Here is an 18555-nt window from a genome sequence, read left to right on the forward strand (position 1 = left end):
TGCAAAATAATCATCCTTCAAGCATGGTTAATTATCAATCAATAGTGGTCTAAATTCTTTTGTGTTTAAGAGCACTTCCACCCACAAGGACTAAGTCTAAGGCAATGGCAAGTAAGGGTTGCCACTATTCACGTGAATAGTGTCACCAGATTTTGTTCCATCCATGAGAAAGCTAAATCTAGGGCAAGTCTAAGGCAAATACTATTCATATGAGATATGAGGAGATGAATTTGTATATAGTTTTTGGTGTGGGAAGTAAAGAATATGCCTAGGTATTTATTTAAAAAATTCTGAAATTTTGGTTTTTTTCCTTTTTTTTCTATTTTTTTCATTTTTTGGGTTCGACGTCGATTGCATTAGTTTGCCCTGGCAGTAGCTCGGGCTGAATTTGCCCGTGGGCTTGCTTGGGCTCGTGGGACCCAACTCTTGCAGGGCTGGCCCTTGCGCGCTGGAGCTGCTTCCTTCTCCCCTGAGCTGCCTTTTGCCTGGTTTTGAAGCAAGGGTGGACTTGCTCTAAAAAACAGACGTTCTCTCTTTGAAAAGAAAAACATACATTTTAAAATAAAAAAATTGACGTTTGTTCTTATTTAATTTTTTAACAAGGTGGTATAATAGTTACCAAAAAAAAGAAAGATAAATGAAGGAAACAAAAAAGTCAATACATTTAATAAAGGTAAATTTGAAAAACAAAAAGTAGCTAGCGTGATGCATTAATAACATTGTTAAGTGTAAGGAAATCGACATATGTCATGAGAAAAAAGAAAAATATCCACACACAAAAATGTTAGAGAGAAAGTTGTTAACATTCCTCAATAGGCAAATAACCTAAGCTCACACACAATAAGAGAAAAACAAAAAACAAAGCTAATGAACAATTTTAGAGAATTTTCTTCTCTCTAGCTGAATGACTTCTTGCTAGTTTCTCTCCCAATTCTCATTTTTTTATTTTGCTAGACTGTTACTCTTTTCAAAGCCAAAGGATGAGTTGTTGTTCAAAGAAGCCAACGGATGGAGGCATCCAATCGTTGCAATTTATCTGCCAATCAACTGTATATAAAGCTGCCGACAGCAACTATGCATGGGGGTGCATTATGGAGTCAAATAGTCAACAGAGAGATTGTTTAAATAGCATTAAAGAGCTTTCAGACCATCCCCAATGGGGGCTTTAAATGGGGCTCAACCACCACAAGGCTCTAATTTATATAAATTTTATTTAAAAAGGTATTTTTAATTGTACAAATTTGGAACTCTAAAACTTAAAGTCCAACCGGAGTAGTACTCAAATGTGTGAGTTTAGTTGAAACCCTTGAAACTGAGTGAGACCCACTAAGAGCAGGTCCAGCGTAGGACCCAAACTGGGGGAAAGGGCCCCCTGGCGAGCCCGAGATGGCTCCAGCGCAAGAGAAGCAGCCCGGTTTCGTGGTGGGTCCCACCAGCCCGAGCAAGCCCAAGGGCAACTTCTGCCTGGGTGAAGCCTCGAGTTTTGTGACGCGTCAAACCGACGTCAAGACAATAAACAGATTTTTTTGTTGGCGTGAATTACACGCGCCAATGGTAAAAATTTGATTTCTCGCTGACGTGCGCTGGTAGAATCCAACGGTAAAGTGCCACGTGTCGCGACAGGGACGCTTCGATCATTTTTTCCAATCGATTTGAAAAATTCGAAAAAATTCTGAAAAATTCTGAATTTTTTTTTTTAAAATACCAAAAAATTATGTATTTTTTCCTTATAAATACCTAACCATTTTATTCACTTTCTACACCAAATCTTCATAAAAACTCATCTCCTTCCAATATTTTTCACTTTCCACACCAAATTTTGTACTACAAAATTTCATTTGTGCAAAAATACAAATGTCATCTTCCATCGAAGCCGGAGGATCGTGGACAAACGTTCGAAGAGGTCAAAATCTTGGCAACGAGGTAAAAAAAAAAAAAAATCCGTTTTATTCAATTTAATGTCATTATATATATATATATATATTTCTTGCATTTCCAATTTCTTTTTTTTTAATAGATTAGTCAAGGCAAAACCAAAAAGAGAAAAACCATTACACATGGCTCCTCAAGTGAACAATGCCCGCAGTCAGTTCTAGTGGTGCGTTTCGTATCGAAATAATGACACTATTACGTTCTCCAAAGAAAAATACTCCCCCACGTCGTGATCCGGTGGAACCGCCTCCACCAATGATGGAGTTGTCCTTATATTTCATTGTGTCGGACTATGAGGACCAAGAATATTTCAATTGTATGATGAGTGAGTAGGTATTTCAATTGTATGATGAGTGAGATGTGAATTTTATAATAAATATGGACACGTGGTAACCGAAAATTTTATCCAAAAATTTTATTTGAAAATTTTATTTGAAAAATGTTATCTTAAATTTTAAATGAAAATTTTATAATAAATAGTGACACGTGACAACCCAAAATATAATCTAAAAAACTTATCAAAATTAATGGTTTAAAGTATAAACAAATAGGAAATAAAGTACAATAAATAGTAATTGCCTTAGACTTGCTCTAGACTTTGCCCTCATGGGTGGAACTACAAATGCAAATGCTGACATTATTCACGTGAATAGTGGCAGCCCTTGCTTACCCTTGCCTTAGACTTAGCCCTTGTGGATGGAGATGCTCTAAATGAAAAAGCTGCAGCCCACATTTCCCCCTTGCTTGCGACTGTACATGATCAACTTGCCAAAAACTTGGCTGTTCATTTGCATGTTGGCCGCATGCATGAACCAAAATTGCAAAGCTGTTTTCAACAGCTCTATTCCAATAGTTAACATGCATGAACCAAAATTCCACTCCCAATGCAACAGTTCCATTCCAACGGCAATAAACGGGCAACTTCTTGTCCAACGACTATATTCCAAATTGTTGTACAACGGCAATAAATAGCCATTGTGTCTTTTTTTATTTTTTATTTTTTTTATATAAAAGAAATAGATTTACAACTCAATTCTCCCTATAAATATCCATCATATCTCTCATAATTTTTACACACCACAACATCTTTATCACTCTTGCTCAATTTGTCAAATTTTTTCACTCACTAGATTATTTAATTTTTTGTAATTTTTTTGTTCATCTCTTTTCCACTAATGGCCGAAAATTCGAAACAAAAAGGTGCAAATTACTCAATCGATGATATTGCTCTATGCCGAGCTTGGATAATCATTAGTGAAGATCCAATTATCAGGAATTGTCAATCAAATGGCACGATGTGGAATCGAATAAGAGATCAATTTATACAATTTCATTCCGATGCCGAAGAAGTTAGATCATCAAAGAGCTTGAAATCGCGTTAAACTAACATCTCCCAAATGTGCAACAAATTCTCCGAGTGTCTTACCCAAGTGGCAAGGTTGAACAAAAGTGGCCAAAATGAAAATGACAATGTGAGTTTTTTTAATTTTTAATTTTATTTTGCCAACTTAATATTTTGTCAACTAATTTAAATTATTGCTTATAATATGTGTAGATTATTGATGCAAAATGACTTTTTTATGAGATGACTAAGAAAGCATTCCTCCTTGACCACTATTGGAATGTTGTGTTCCACTTTGGATATATTCCATATGCAAAATAGTAACCTTACTTGTATTGTTTCCCATTCAGATAATATTGGACCTGCGGAGCTTGTCCTTGAATGACGTCATCAAAAAGTGGTGACTTGTATAATATATTAAGGTCATTGTATGCTCCCGGCATTCTGAAATTGGCGTGCCAGATCCATGTGTCGTAAGAAGCAATCGCTTCAAGGATTATGGTTGGACGACCATAGTGGCCCGTGTATGTCCCATGGTGTGACATTGGGCAGTTTTTCCATTCCTAATGCATACAGTCAAGACTTCCTAGCATGCCAGGAAACCCCCGTTCCAAAAACATTATGTTGGCACCTGTCTCATCACTAGAAGAGCTATCATATCCATTGTTGGCCATTCTAGTGCGGTGGTAGAAGAATGAATATTGAGAATACAAGAGTTGGGAAGTGGTGTGTTATGAAAATAAGATGGTTGTTCATTTATAGAGGATGTGATGGTTTAAGAGATAAGAAATATACGGATGAGAATCATATGAGATTATTTGATTCAATGGTTATTGTAAGATGTAATCTGAAGAGATTAAATTTTTTATATGAAGCCATAACTAATGAGACCTACATCCATCTACCATTATTATTATCTGACAAAAGTAAAAGGCATAGGAGAAGGCCATAACGAAGGGGACATCACCATGCCTACCACTATTATTATCTGACATCTGACAAAAGTAAAAGGCACAGGAGAAGGACATCACCATGATTTCCAAATCTTGTCCAAATTTTGATTTTTTTTTTTGTTGAAATGTTCACACACAAAAAATAAAATAACATGAATAAATATTAAAGTAAATCAAATTACATCATAAAAAAATATAGAGCCCGACATGAATATAGATCTCTCCATTGTGAGAGAGATTCCTTTAGAGCCCCAAAGATTCCATCGGAACTCTAAATGGGGCTCTATAAATCATTTTTAGAGCCCCAACCATTGGGGATGGCCTCACGCACGCAACTTCTTTTGCTCAAAATAATAAACCTGAACAATACGTGCAACTCGGATTCGCTCAACAAAATGAGAGAGTTGTTCTCGTGCTTTTCCTTTTGTAGTTGTAATTTGGCCCAACAAAATGAGAGAGAAAAATGGACATTGATCAAATTATTCATCCCCCAAAAACAACGAGAAAACATTAAAACTCTGCAACAAATTAACACCAATTTCATGCGTGGATTCAAAGGTCTTGAAGCCCTTTAGCAAACACAGAAGCAAAAGCTTGCATATGATGTTTTTCCAAAACCAAACCAACCTCAACATCTCCAGCAATACCATCCCTAGACTCTGCCAGGGACATGGCTCCTGTCACTTCGATCGAAACCACCTCCACCTTGCTTGGCCTTCCCCATCCAAAATCTGTATCATAAATCCCAAACCTTGGTGAACCAGCAACACCCATAAATCTCTCTTCACTGCCCACAGCAGTGTAAAGTTTTGGAACCCAAGTCTCTGCCCCATTCAAAATCCCATCACTGTCCGCACTTTTTATAGCTTCACTGATTTCGTTGACCGCCACGGTCAACCCATCTTCTCCTAGAAGCCCTTTTCTATCTGCAACTACTGCACGGCCCGCTATGCAGTTCCCAAAGTAGTTTGCAGGTAGGGGAGGGTCAAACCGAGACCTGCAGTCCAGACTGAAGGCCATCAAATCTGGCTTATCGCTCTGCTTTTCCACTGCCTTGGCTAAGCAAACCCATGTATAAGAACATGTTACAGAAAATGTTGACAAATGAGGATGACGATCAGATTGTTTTTCATTCTTGATCATCTCTGCCATTTTGGTCGAAACCCATTGCTTCATTGCTTCTATTTCCGGTCGTGTGATTACAAAGATGCTGCGAACCGCATCTGATGGTGGAGATTTAAACTGGGTAACCATCAAGCTCCTGTTGTTGGGTCCGTCCAGATTCTGAAGTTGGTTCAAGAAGATTGGTTCGAGCCCGGTCGGGTCTTGGACCACCCTTCTGTCAAAAAATGGTTGCAGCTGATCTGGTAGAGCTGAACGAGATGGATCATCACCAAGATGTTTGCAAATGTGAGCCCATGATTTCACAAACATGGTTGAAGACTTGCCGTCTAGGATGGCATGGTGCATGGATGTTCCAATGGAGAAGCCGTTGCCGTTGGGGAAGACGGTGACTTGGAACGCCACGGCTGCGGCCTTTTCGTGAGATGTTGGCAATTGGGGTACGAGAGGATGGTACTCTTTGGCCTCAACAAAGTTGCTACGACTTGAAAGATGATGGAAATCAGCATCAGACTCGGCAATGGTGAGCGAAACGGCGTCCCCTTGGACATAAGTGAGAACTGGTTTAGGGGAGTGTTGGGGCCAAGTGATGTTTCCTGCTAAAGGTCGGAAGTGTTGGAGGGCGATGGAGAGCGAGGCTTTGAGTTTTGAAAAGAGTGTGGTGGTTTCAGAGTTTGAGATTTGATAGAAGAAAAGGCGTTCGACGGGTGAAAATCTGAGCCAGAGTAAATCAAACAAGGTTAGAGGAAGGGCTTCAGGTGTGGCTGAGTAATCTTCTGGTGAGCTTGGCTGTGGAGCAACCTTGCAAACCTCAACCACTCTGACTGAGTTTAGGTCTGACATTGGGGATGGATCATGGAAGCAAAGTTGAATGAAGGCTTTAATATGATGGGTTTCTTAGATCTAGGTCTAGAACGATTAGCTATTATTGTGTTTAATCCACACGTTTTTTATTTTTACCTTTTGAGGTAAATAAGAAAAACACATTTAAAATCTAAATTTAATGCATTATTTTATTGTGATTGAATTTCCTAATTTTACTTTTGAATTCTTTCCTTGATAATATTGACCTAATATATGGATAAAATACAATTTAATCAATGAAAAGTAAAGACCCACATATTATACCACTCGACATACAAAGTTGAATGAAGGGTTTAATATAATACAAATTTATAAATAAACCCAATCATAGACATGTATTTATAAAAAAACCCAAACACTATTTAAACATAGAAACACACCCAAAATCAACCCCAAAGTCAACAATTGTATATGTTTTGGGTGTGTTTATAAATGAGTTTTGAGTGTGTGTAATGATGAATTTTGGGTGTGTTTATAAAGTGTTTTGGGTGTTGGGTTTTTTTATAATTTCAGCTCCCATTTTGGGTGTTTTAGTGAAACTTCCTTAATATAATGAGTTTCTTAAATCTAGGTCCAAAACGATTCCAAAACAATTAGCTGCTATTGTGTTTAGTCCACACGTTTTTTATTTTTACATTTTGAGGTAAATAAGAAAAACACATTTAAAATCTAAATTTAATGCATTATTTTATTGTGATTGAATTTCTTAATTTAAATTTTGAATTCTTTCCTTGATAATATTTACCTAATATATAGATAAAATACAATTTAATCAATGAAAAGTAAAGACCCACATATTATACCAATCGACATACAAAGTTGAATGAAGGATTTAATATAATGGGTTTCTTAGATCTATGTCCAAAATGATTCCCAAATGATTAGCTGTTATTGTGTTTAGTTCACACGTTTTTTATTTTTACCTTTTGAGGTGAATAAGAAAAACACGTTTAAAATCTAAATTTAATGCATTATTTTATTATGATTGAGTTTCTTAATTTAAATTTTGAATTCTTTCCTTGATAATATTTACCTAATATATGGATAAAATACAATTTAATCAATGAAAAGTAAAGACCCACATATTATACCAATCGACATACAAGCACCCACATGAAATTATGAACTGGACATACATGTAAATAGTGTTATTATTAGCAACGGAAAAAACTAAGTGATAAATAATGTTACCTATAAGTTAGGAACCTAAATTAAAAGACTGCATATAAGTTAGGAACATAAATTAGAAGACTACCTATAAATTAGACACAAAAATAAACAAATAAAAATTGTATGTTACCTATAAAAAAACATTGTCGAAAATATGAAAAAACATATATATATATATATATATATCTATGCAATAGGCAATAGAACAATATACTTATACCATAGGATTTCTACTATATATATCTACAAGAGTACCTCTACCATAGGGTGAACAAAAATAAAAATTGTTACCTATAAGTATAACTCCTGTACTAAACGATGTGTGTTGCAAACTGATCTGGTTTTTCCTTGCATGCTTCAAATGATCTGATTTTTCCTTGCATGTTGAAGTAGTCAGGGATTTGAAGTAGTCATGGATTTCTGTTTGCAAACTGATCTTGTTTTTCCTTGCATGGTTCAATTGGAAACCGTAGAAATGCGTAGGTAGTTGTTTTAGAGGGAAATGTCATTTTGGATCATTATTGATCCTTCTAGCTGCAAGAAGATCAAGTTCTCTCTCTCAAGTTGAACCCTTTATGTCTTACATTATAAATTTAGCAAATGAATGTCATCATCCATCACTACCTCTCTTTGATCTGCTCTTGTGTGTGATGTATATAGACGTACTGAAAGTTCCACAATCAAATGCTTTGGTCGACAAGTATAATAGTTTGTAACAATGTGATTTTTGGGATATGTTTGCCTCTTTTTTTTTCCTTTTCTATTCAATGACAAACGTTATAAATGGCTAATTATTATCACATAAATTACTATTACCCAATTCAAAACATAAGGAGCAACATTGGAACAAAAAATTATTTTAAAAAATTAAAAATATAAATATCACATCATAAAATATTAAAAAAGGAATGTAATCTTATATGTCACAAAAGTCAAAGGACTTGTATCAAAGTCATCAAATTTGAGGATTAAACCCAACTTCTCAATGAAAATTTAGATCTATATCAACTTTTCTATACATTTTTTTTGATATATTCAATGGTTCACTCACTCTTGCATTCCTTTTAAGAAACTTTTGGATTAATATCTAATGATGAGTGACCACAATCTCTTGGACTCCTGTGATCCAAGAGATCGGGACTGATATTATATATATATCTAAATTATAGGTAACATATTCTTTTAACCAAAAAAAAAAAAGTTATTAATTGACTTGTGTTTTTACATACATGAGATATAGGTACCACACTTTTTTGCCATTTTGTTTATGAATCTAAGTTATAGGTAACATACGCTTTACCACTTATCTTTTTTATGTACCAGAGATATAGGTGGCATATCTTGTCCGACTTATGTTTTTATGCACCTAAGTTATAGGTAATTTAATAGAGATTTTCTATTTAAACCCCACAGTTCTCTTAGTTCACCCCATGTTCTAAGTTCACCCCAATTTTTAGTTTAAATTTTTACAATTTCTAAGAAAACCCCACTATCTTCCCAAACTACCCTTAAATACACCCCAAACTGAAAAAATAAGAACTAAAAGATATTTTCTATTCAAACCCCACAATTTTCTTTGTTCCCAACAAAAAAAAACACAAACAAATGAAACCCCAAATCTGAAATTTAATACTTTCTAGAGAAAGAGAACAGTTTTACCTCTCTCCAAGAATTGTAACTGGAATTCTAACACTTGGGTATTGTTGAGTTGAGAACTTGAGAGAGAGAGAGAGAGAGAGAGAGAGTTGGAAGGAGGTTTCTAAAATTTAATATGAATAGTGGTGGGGTCTGTGGGGTGTGTGTATAGATGTACTAGGGTTAATTATTAAGTTGGATGACCTTTTCTGTCTTTTTACATAATAATAAAACTTACAAAATTAATGATTTAAGTATTGGGGTGAACAAAGAAGTCATGTTTAAATAGAAAACCTCATTTAATATTTTGCTTGTTTATTTTTCCACCTTACTTATAGGTAAGATGTTTTGTGGTTTGTTCAGCCTATGATGTAGATATGTTATCTCATGGTATAGATATATTGTCCTATTGTCCATCGCATAGGTATGATACGTGGGTCTTACATTTATTGATTAAATGGAATATATTAGGTAAATATTATTAAGGAAAGAATTCAAAATTCAATTACAAGGAAATTATGCATTAAATTTAGATTTTAAATATGTTTTTCTTATTTACCTCAAAGGGTAAAATTGACACAATAAAAAAAGTAAATAAAGTCAAAAGACCTACATTTAAAACTAAAAACGCGTGGACTATAAATCCAATATCAGCTAATCATCTTGGACCTAAATTAAAGAACCTCAAAAAAGTAAAAGGAGGTAATTTCCCTACTCTCATTGGTCATTGACAATGGCTATGTAAACATCACATGTCCAGCTTCCGCCATTGGACAAGTTTAACTGTTTTAGTGCAAAAGAATCATCCTCCGAGCATGGTTAACTATCAATCAATAGTGGTCTAAATTCTTTTGTGTTAAAAAAATAGACAACGGGTGGAGGCATCCGAACAAGTCAGAAGACCAGCCATCTTTGCTAGCCTTTGTACCCCACGTGGCGGTGCCAATTTCCCTTGCACTTTATCTGGCAATCAACCAAATATAAAGTAAAGCTGCCGAAAGCGACTTCGTATTTAAATCAAGATTGTTTAAATAGCAATACAGAGCGGTCACGCACGCGACATGCTACCAACTCCTCCACTGAAAATGATTCCCGTCCTCATCTGCTAAATAGTTAATTATTTATAGTTGGTTGCTACTTGAATCTCAAGTGTTATCCAAAGTTTTCATGGCAGCCCATCTTCTCTCTCTTCCTTTCGTTCCGGTTTCTCCTCCATCTCTTCAATACTACAAACAATTATCACAAGGCATGAGAATCACTTCTTCTGTTCAAAATAATAAAAACCTGAACAATGCTTGCGACATTTGTTTGTAATAAAACTTGGCTCTTCCTTTTGTAAATGAGAGAAACAGAGGACCATTGCAAACAAACATACCAAAATAACAACAACAAAAAATAATAATAATAATAATAACATTGGTCAAATTATTCATCCCCCAAAAACAAAGCGAAAACATTAAAACTCTGCAACAAATTAACACCAATTTCATGCGTGGATTCAAAGGTCTTGAAGCCCTTCAGCAAACACAGAAGCAAAAGCTTGCATATGATGTTTTTCCAAAACCAAACCAACCTCAACATCTCCAGCAATACCATCCCTAGACTCTGCCAGGGACATGGCTCCTGTCTCTTCGATCGAAACCACCTCAACCTTGCTTGGCCTTCCCCATCCAAAATCTGTATCATAAATCCCAAACCTTGGTGAACCAGCAACACCCATAAATCTCTCTTCACTGCTCACAGCAGGGTAAAGTATTTGAACCCAAGTCTCTGCCCCATTCAAAATCCCATCGCTGTCCACACTTTTTATAGCTTCACTGATCTCGTTGACCGCCACGGTCAACCCATCTTCTCCTAGAAGCCCTTTTCTATCTGCAACTACTGAACGGCCCGCTATGCAGTTCCCAAAGTAGTTTGCAGGTAGGGGAGGGTCAAGGCGAGACCTGCAGTCCAGAGTGAAGGCCATCAAAACTGGCTTATCGCTCTGCTTTTCCTCTGCCTTGGCTAAGCAAACACATGTGTAAGCATATGTTATAGAAAATGTTGACAAATGAGGACGATCAGACTGTTTTTCATTCTTGATCGTCTCTGCCATTTTGGTCGAAACCCATTGCTTCATTGCTTCTATTTCGGGTCGTGTGATTACAAAGATGCCGCGAACAGCGTCTGATGGTGGAGATTTAAACTGGGTAACCATCAAGCTCCTGTTGTTGGGTCCGTCCAGATTCTGAAGTTGGTTCAAGAAGATTGGTTCGAGCCCGGCCGGGTCTTGGACCACCCTTCTGTCAAAAAATGGTTTCAGCTGATCTGGTAGAGCTGAACCAGATGGATCATCACCAAGATGTTTGCAAATGTGAGCCCATGATTTCACAAACATGGTTGAAGACTTGCCGTCTAGGATGGCATGGTGCATGGATGTTCCAATGGAGAAGCCGTTGCCGTTGGGGAAGACGGTGACTTGGAACGCCACGGCTGCGGCCTTTTCGTGAGATATTGGCAATTGGGGTACGAGAGGATGGTACTCTTTGGCCTCAACAAAGTTGCTACGACTTGAAAGATGATGGAAATCAGCATGAGACTCAGCAATGGAGAGCGAAACGGCGTCCCCTTGGACATAAGTGAGAACTGGTTTGGGGAAGTGCTGGGGCCAAGTGATGTTTCCTGCTAGAGGTCGGAAGTGTTGGAGGGCGATGGAGAGCGAGGCTTTGAGTTTTGAAACGAGTGTGGTGGTTTCGAAGGAGTTTGAGATTTGATAGAAGAAAAGGCGTTGGACGGGTGCAAATCTGAGCCAGAGTATATCAAACAAGGTTAGAGGAAGGGCGTCAGGTGTGGCTGAGTGATCTTCTGGTGAGCTTGGCTGTGGAGCAACCTTGCAAACCTCAACCACTCTGACTGAGTTTAGGTCTGCCATTGGGGATGGATCATGGAAGCAAAGTTGAATGAAGGGTTTAATATAATTGATGAACAGACCTAATGAATGCTCCTTAATTCTTATTTTAAACGGCCAAGTGGTTAAGTATTCTATAATTTCTCATGTCATTTAATTTATGCTGCGCCGGATAAGTTTGAACAGATGTCGCTGTTATGAATTTCAGAGAGAATTTCTCCCAATGCAGGTCTAACAAAAAAAGATTCTAAAAATTTACAAAAAAGGATGTCATAGGCTGTGCTGCAGTCTTATGAAATTCCAATTCATTACTCACTGTGTGCTTCGACTGGTACACACCACTAGGTCCCACAAGACCGAAGACATCACACGTCTAAGTTGGGTATAGTGATCACCCATTTTGCCAGCATCAATAATAATTAAACATCAAATGTCTTTAGTTGGATTATTAACCTCATAATTAGCAAAATGTGGCACAATAGCCTCCCAAGTCAACACCTTGCGGTAACAAAATGTCTTTAGTTGGATCACCAAATCTTGTGTCTTTAATCTGGCATGCCAGCATTTAACAACAGAATCCATGAAAACAAACTAGATAATTGTGATTCAAATACTAGATGCAGCACAGAGGAGAAAAAAAAAAAACAGAGTTACATGGTCCATGGAAGAACATGTTCACAAAGTAAATTATTTAGAGCATACAAGGTTTAGTTTCCTATGGATCAATGAACTCAGACATTATTATTCCCCAAAATATAAAGTGGAAAAAGAAAATGCTGTTGAAACCAAGTATACTAGTACAGTGAGAAGGCTTCAAGCGTCAAGGGTTTTGAAGACCTTTAGCAAATAGAGAAGCAGAAACCTGCATGTTATGTTTGTCTAAGACCAAACCAACATCAACAACCCCAGCATCAGTTTGGGGATCTGAAAAGGAGATAGCTCTGGCTCTATCTATGGAAACAATCTCAACCTTCTTTGGTCTTCCCCGTCCAAAATCAGACTCATAAACCCCAAACCGATGTGAACCGGCAAGCACAAGCATTTTCTCACTGCTCACAGCGAACACTCTTGAAACCCAATTCTCTGCCCCATCCAAAACCCAATTCTATGCAAACCCATGTGTAGGCACATGAACTAAACGAATATCTTGTTGTTTCTGCTCTGCCAATTTAGCCTTCAACAATTGCCTCAGTGTTTCAATATCTGCTGCTGTGATTTGAAAGGTGCCTCTGATGGAGCCTGGTGGGGCTTTCCTCTCCCAAAACATTAAGCTTCTATTGTTGGGACCGTCCTTAGTTCGATACAGGTTCAAGTAGATTGCTCTCAACTCAGCTGGATCCTAAATAACTCTTATATCATAAAATTGTTTCAAATGATCAAGTAGCACTGAATTAGATTGATCACCATGTTTGCAAATGTGAGCCCAAAACAACGTTGAAGTCTTGCCATATAGGATTGCGCGGTGCATGGAGGTCCCAATCGAAAGGCCACAGTTGGGAAAGACAGTGATCTACAATGCCATCACTGCAGCTTGTTCATGAGACGGTTCCAACTAGGGTACAAGAGGATGGTACTCTGTGGCTTCAATAAAGCCATCACCTGAAAGCTGGTAGAAGTCAACACCAGACTCTGCTATTGTGAGCGAAAAGGTGTCGCCTTGGACATAGCTAAGAACGGGTTTTTGGGAGTTTTGAGGCCAAGTCAGGTGTCCTGCTAGAGGTAGATAGTCTTGGAGGGTGTTAAAGAGTGAGGTTTTGAGTTTTGGGGCCAGTACAGTATCAAAGAAGAGTTGTGTTGCAGAGGAAGTAGGCATTTCGTAGAAATAAATGCACTGGACCGGCGCAAACCTTAACCAACGGATGTCGAAGACGGTAAGAGGAAAGGAACTTGGGGATGCGAATGACCTAGGTGAGGGTGGAGGAGGAAGAGCCACCTTGCAAACTTCAACTACTTTAACTAAGCTTGTTGGGTCTGCCATTGCCAAATAGAGATGGAAGTTAGAAGCTTGAGAACATTATATATTTAGAATTAGATTACTTTTTGTTTTTGATTTTTATATTTTTTGGACGAAGATTACTTTTTGTTTAAATAGCATTAGAGAGCTGTGATGTGAGGCCACATTACAAGTTACAACTCCTCCACTGAAAATTACTCCCGTGTCGTCTGCTAAATAGTTTATAGCTCGTGTTAAATCAAAACCTTTCATGCCCCATTCAAAAGCCCATTATCCAAAGCTTTCTTTTCTTCCGGGTTCACGTTCACCCCCATTTCTTCAATACTGCAAACAATTATCTCAAGCCATGACCCGTTTAATCAATAAAAAGTCAAAGCTCATGAGTATACATAAAGCTTCAATATTAGTAGATTAATTTTCTTTTAAAATTTATTGAGCCTCCCTCTTATTTACAGCAAACACTTGCGTTTCTTAAATTTCAGAGAGATAGGTCAACGACCCACTATTAACAACACTAATATTGTCCCAAACTTAACCACCTATAAAGCCCAATAAGTGTGGGGTTTTAACACAAAAGACCTCAGAGATATTAGTGGTGGAACCATTTATTATATATTTTATTTTATTTAGTCAAGTTTTCGATGTGGGACTTATATTCTTCAACATGCCTCATGTGGGACCATCACATAATGGGTCACACGTGGAGTCAAGTCCACATCGAAGTCACTTATTCAAACTCAACACATGAACACCGCGTATTGGGTAAGGGTAGAGTAAACATTTAAGTCCAACATGTGAACACCATATATTAGGTAAGGGTAAAGGCCCAATTCAGGCCCAATCAATCAACCCGCTTTGATACCATGTATGTTTTATCCATAGGTCAGATCCCGAGCCTCTTCTTTTAGCATTCATGCATTTACACGCATTTGCAAGGAACATTCATGCATTTACACGCATAAAAGAATATTAACCATTAGATATTCTTTTAAATGCGTGTAAATACACGGATGCTGAGGCTCGAGATCTATTATAGCACTCTTTATAGGAGCTTTTATTTTTTGTTTTTTTGTTGGATCTTGTCTATTATAGGCTCCTTGCAAAGGGATTGTGTTTTTGATCCTTTTTCATTGGACTTTCTGCCATAATTTCTTTATCTAATGAAATTCAAGTTGACTAAATAAAAAATAAAAAAATACACTTCGTGTATGCAAGTTTGTTAGTAATTTTTAACAACAATATTAAAACCTTGCAAGTGCACAAATCAAATGATAGTATAGTAAGCAAGCAAGGGTTGATCCCACAGAGATTGTGATCTAAAGAGATGTTTATCAATGTCACGCAATGAAAATTAAAACACAAGTACTTCCACACACACACCAATAACAAGTAGTGTTTTGATTTGATTTTGTAAATAAAACAAAACAAGGAAAACAAAACAAAACAGAATTTAAATTAGAGTTTAAGAGAAATTTGTTTAAAATTAGTCAAGAACAATAGTTAGGACTCACTATCCACCTCCAAACAATCAATCAATCCATAAACAACAATAGATAATCAATTTCTAGCAAGTATATGATGACGACACTCAGAACAAGATCATGACATTTGACTTGAGTTGTATGATTCTCTCTTAAGTGTATGTAAAGTGTATGGCATTTACATCAATACATGTATTCTTAATTGAAATCTAGTGTGACATTTACTCAAATTAACAATCAAGAATTCATTAAGATCAAAGAGAATATGAGTGTCACAAAAACCCTAAAACATGACATTTGTTATTAGGAATTCAAGAATCAATTTCTCATAATTAGTTCTTAACCCAATTATTCGTTAGAAACAAGAACACATTCAATATGGCAATTGACCTACGTTCTCCAACAATTTAATTCCAATACATGCTTCAAAGTTAGCTACTCAAAGAAACAAAATATCAGAATTCACATAACATAGAGAAACCGAAATCATCACGCTTGTAGAAACTGAAAATCCATTCAAACTTGTTTATAGAATTGAAATCATGTTTAGGGCTTCAAGATTAAGCCCTAACTAACAAGAAATTAGCTACTCATGTTCTTGGATGGTCTCAAAAATAAATACATAAGAACTGAAAAGTAAAAGAAGGAAGGAAAAAAAAGAACTCGTTGGCAGTTTTCTCCTCTTACACGATTGATCTCCTTAGGACGTGAATCCTTTGTATGGGGGCCTTGGCTGGCCTTTTATATCACTTATATCAGAGTTCTAAACCCTAAGATTGACTGAAAAGTCGTCCAAGAAGTCTTGGTAAACAAGGAATCCAAATAGGAAAGTAAAAATCACAATTCCTAACTCCATAGGGAAATACAGCTTAGCCTAATTGTCACACGATTTGGGGATCTTCAGCCTTCTAGAAAAATCATTAAAAATATATTTTAGAAAGATAAATGTCTTATCTTTCCAACCATATATAGACGTAACTTGAAAAATTCGAGAAGGCTTCCGTTTTTTCATGTTCACTTAACATGTACGAAACTGTCCTGTCTGCACGTGGGCTAACTTTACTTGTAATACTGTACCAATTGGCTTGGTAGAAAATTCTACAAAAATCACAGATTGAACTTCAAGATGTTAGCTTTCATCTCCAATTGGCCTCGTGCTAAAATTCCTCCGAAAAGTTGATTTTCCCTTAAAAACCTTCTAAGAACGCAGAAAAGCTGAAAATTAGAAAAGTAAAGTAATAAGCCCCTTTTAAATTTAATTCTCCCACAAAACCTAAGTAAAAAGAGTACATAAATGAGTATATTTATGAACTTATCAAAGTTCTTTTCCTTTTCAAGATGAGAAGTCAAGTTCCCATATTTATCTCTTTCAAACTTTTTAGTTCTGATTGATGTCATCATATCCTCTTCTTTTCTTTTCTTTTTCAATTAAAAAATAGAAATTATTATACTCAAATCAAAACGTTTTACACCAAAAGGCGACACAGAGATTTTATGGACCTACAAAATGAGTAATAAGATCTCCTAAAATGAAGTCTTCAACAAAAAAACCTATAAAAGGAATTGGACCATATATATTTATTGCAAATTTAAAAATACTCATAAATATTATAAAGGATTATTAAGAAAATAATTCAACAAGTTTCATAAAATCAAAACCCTATGACGGGGTTTAATATTGATCAAGAGCTCATATTATATGGAACCAATTGGAGTGTTTTCTTCTTCTGCAATTCCACTTTCCCACATGTGCTTTATGTGCTTTCTTCTTTTGCATCTGCACGTTCCCAAACCCATGATTGCTTTTATATAAATTATTTATATTGGCAAATTGTAGACTACTTGAAATTTCAGGAATTCAATCCACCTAAAAAAATAAGCTGTGAAAGGGACGACTGGATTTTCAAAGCATGCGGACGTCCTCATTAGAGAAAGACTCTCTCTCTCTCTCTCTCTCTCTCTCTCTCTCCATATATATATATGTTGAAACAAGGAAAAAAAAATTGGGGGCCTTCTTAAAATTGGGGCCTATGCAAGGGCCGATCTTGCACACCCCAAAGCCGCCCATGACCAGAAGCTAAAACATTGAATGACCATATATGGGTGACACCATATTCCAGCAATGAGGCTATGTTGCGAAATTCAGCTTTATTAAATTAATCAAATTTTAGTTCTCGCAAGTATACAAATCAGAAAATAGTATAGCTAAGTACATATATTGTCCTCCGGGAAAAAGAAAAAAAGAAAAAAAAAGGCACATATATTGTCCCACATAGATTTATTTAATTTAATATTCCTATCAATTAAATTGAAACTAATTTTAAATTGATAAAATTTAATGGATGAAATTAATTTGAATTTGTAATTGAAAAACTTAAATTAAAGAAAGCAAAAATTAAAGACAGAAAACGCACGACACAAGAGAGTAAGAAAACCAAGAGAGAAAGACACTAGAGCATCTGATTTCATAGTAATCAATCCTACCCAATCCCTTAGTACGTATACCAATTCCAAGTAATTTCCTTAAACTATTCAATAACTAGCATATGGCTACATCAAAAGTATCTTTATATGGAATCCTCTTTGGCATCTAGATGAATTCAACACATAAGCTCTATGAAAATTATGTAACAATCACACAAACCCTAATTGCATGGCATCTACAATTAGTCATTCATGATATCAATTGCAAGAAACAAAACTCAAGTTAGGTCTAGCATCTACTCTAACCACTAATTCAACTTAGATGGTGACCAAACATCCAAACCAATTTAAACATTAAGTGCATCAAAAGATACTTTAAAAAAAAGGGAAAACTTGAAATTAATTCATCATTTATTTTATACTATTGTCTGTATCAAAGAAATAATAGTAAATTTGGCTTACCTGTAACCCTTCACTTTTTGTTGGCAATTAATTATCCGTTTTATTATTAAAATTCATTAATATAGTCAATAATTTGTTGGCCAAAATAATCTTCATTTATTGTACCTACTTTTTTCATGGATAATAATCTACCTATTTTTTTATTATAAATTATTGTGTACCTATTTTTCTGTAATAATCTACCTATTTTTTTATATAAATTATTGTGCACCTATTTTTCTATAATTTAGTTTTTTCATGGATAATAATCTACCTATTATTTTTTTATTACAAATTATTGTGTATCTATGTTTTCTATAAATTATTATGTACCTATTTTCTGTAATAAT

At 35.9% G+C, this 18555-nt stretch overlaps 1 protein-coding gene, 1 long non-coding RNA gene and 2 pseudogenes across 2 annotated transcripts; 1 reads left to right on the forward strand and 3 right to left on the reverse strand.

Moving 5' to 3' along the window:
- Positions 1-3021: 3021 nt before the first annotated feature.
- Positions 3022-4142, forward strand: LOC148918090 (uncharacterized). The gene is made up of 2 exons (XR_016125766.1): positions 3022-3404; positions 3625-4142. It is a non-coding gene; the product is annotated as an uncharacterized LOC148918090 (long non-coding RNA).
- A 540-nt stretch (positions 4143-4682) lies between these two features.
- On the reverse strand, positions 4683-6278 carry LOC103330139 (phenolic glucoside malonyltransferase 2 pseudogene; annotated as a pseudogene).
- A 4142-nt stretch (positions 6279-10420) lies between these two features.
- Positions 10421-11994, reverse strand: LOC103330118 (malonyl-CoA:anthocyanidin 5-O-glucoside-6''-O-malonyltransferase-like). Its single transcript, XM_008232670.3, has one exon. The coding sequence runs from the start codon at positions 11927-11929 to the stop codon at positions 10517-10519; it is 1413 nt and encodes a 470-aa protein (XP_008230892.2). The 5' UTR covers positions 11930-11994; the 3' UTR covers positions 10421-10516.
- Positions 11995-12555: 561 nt separating this feature from the next.
- LOC107880946 (phenolic glucoside malonyltransferase 1-like) lies at positions 12556-13883 on the reverse strand (annotated as a pseudogene).
- Positions 13884-18555: the final 4672 nt, after the last annotated feature.

This window comes from Prunus mume, linkage group LG4 (genome assembly GCF_029339155.1).
Source record: "Prunus mume cultivar Tortuosa linkage group LG4, ASM2933915v1, whole genome shotgun sequence".
NCBI classification, from domain to species: domain Eukaryota; kingdom Viridiplantae; phylum Streptophyta; class Magnoliopsida; order Rosales; family Rosaceae; genus Prunus; species Prunus mume.

Coding starts and splice junctions, on each gene's coding strand:
- LOC103330118 (XM_008232670.3), bottom strand. CDS start 11,929: ATGGCAGACCTAAACTCAGTCAGAGTGGTTGAGGTTTGCAAGGTTGCT.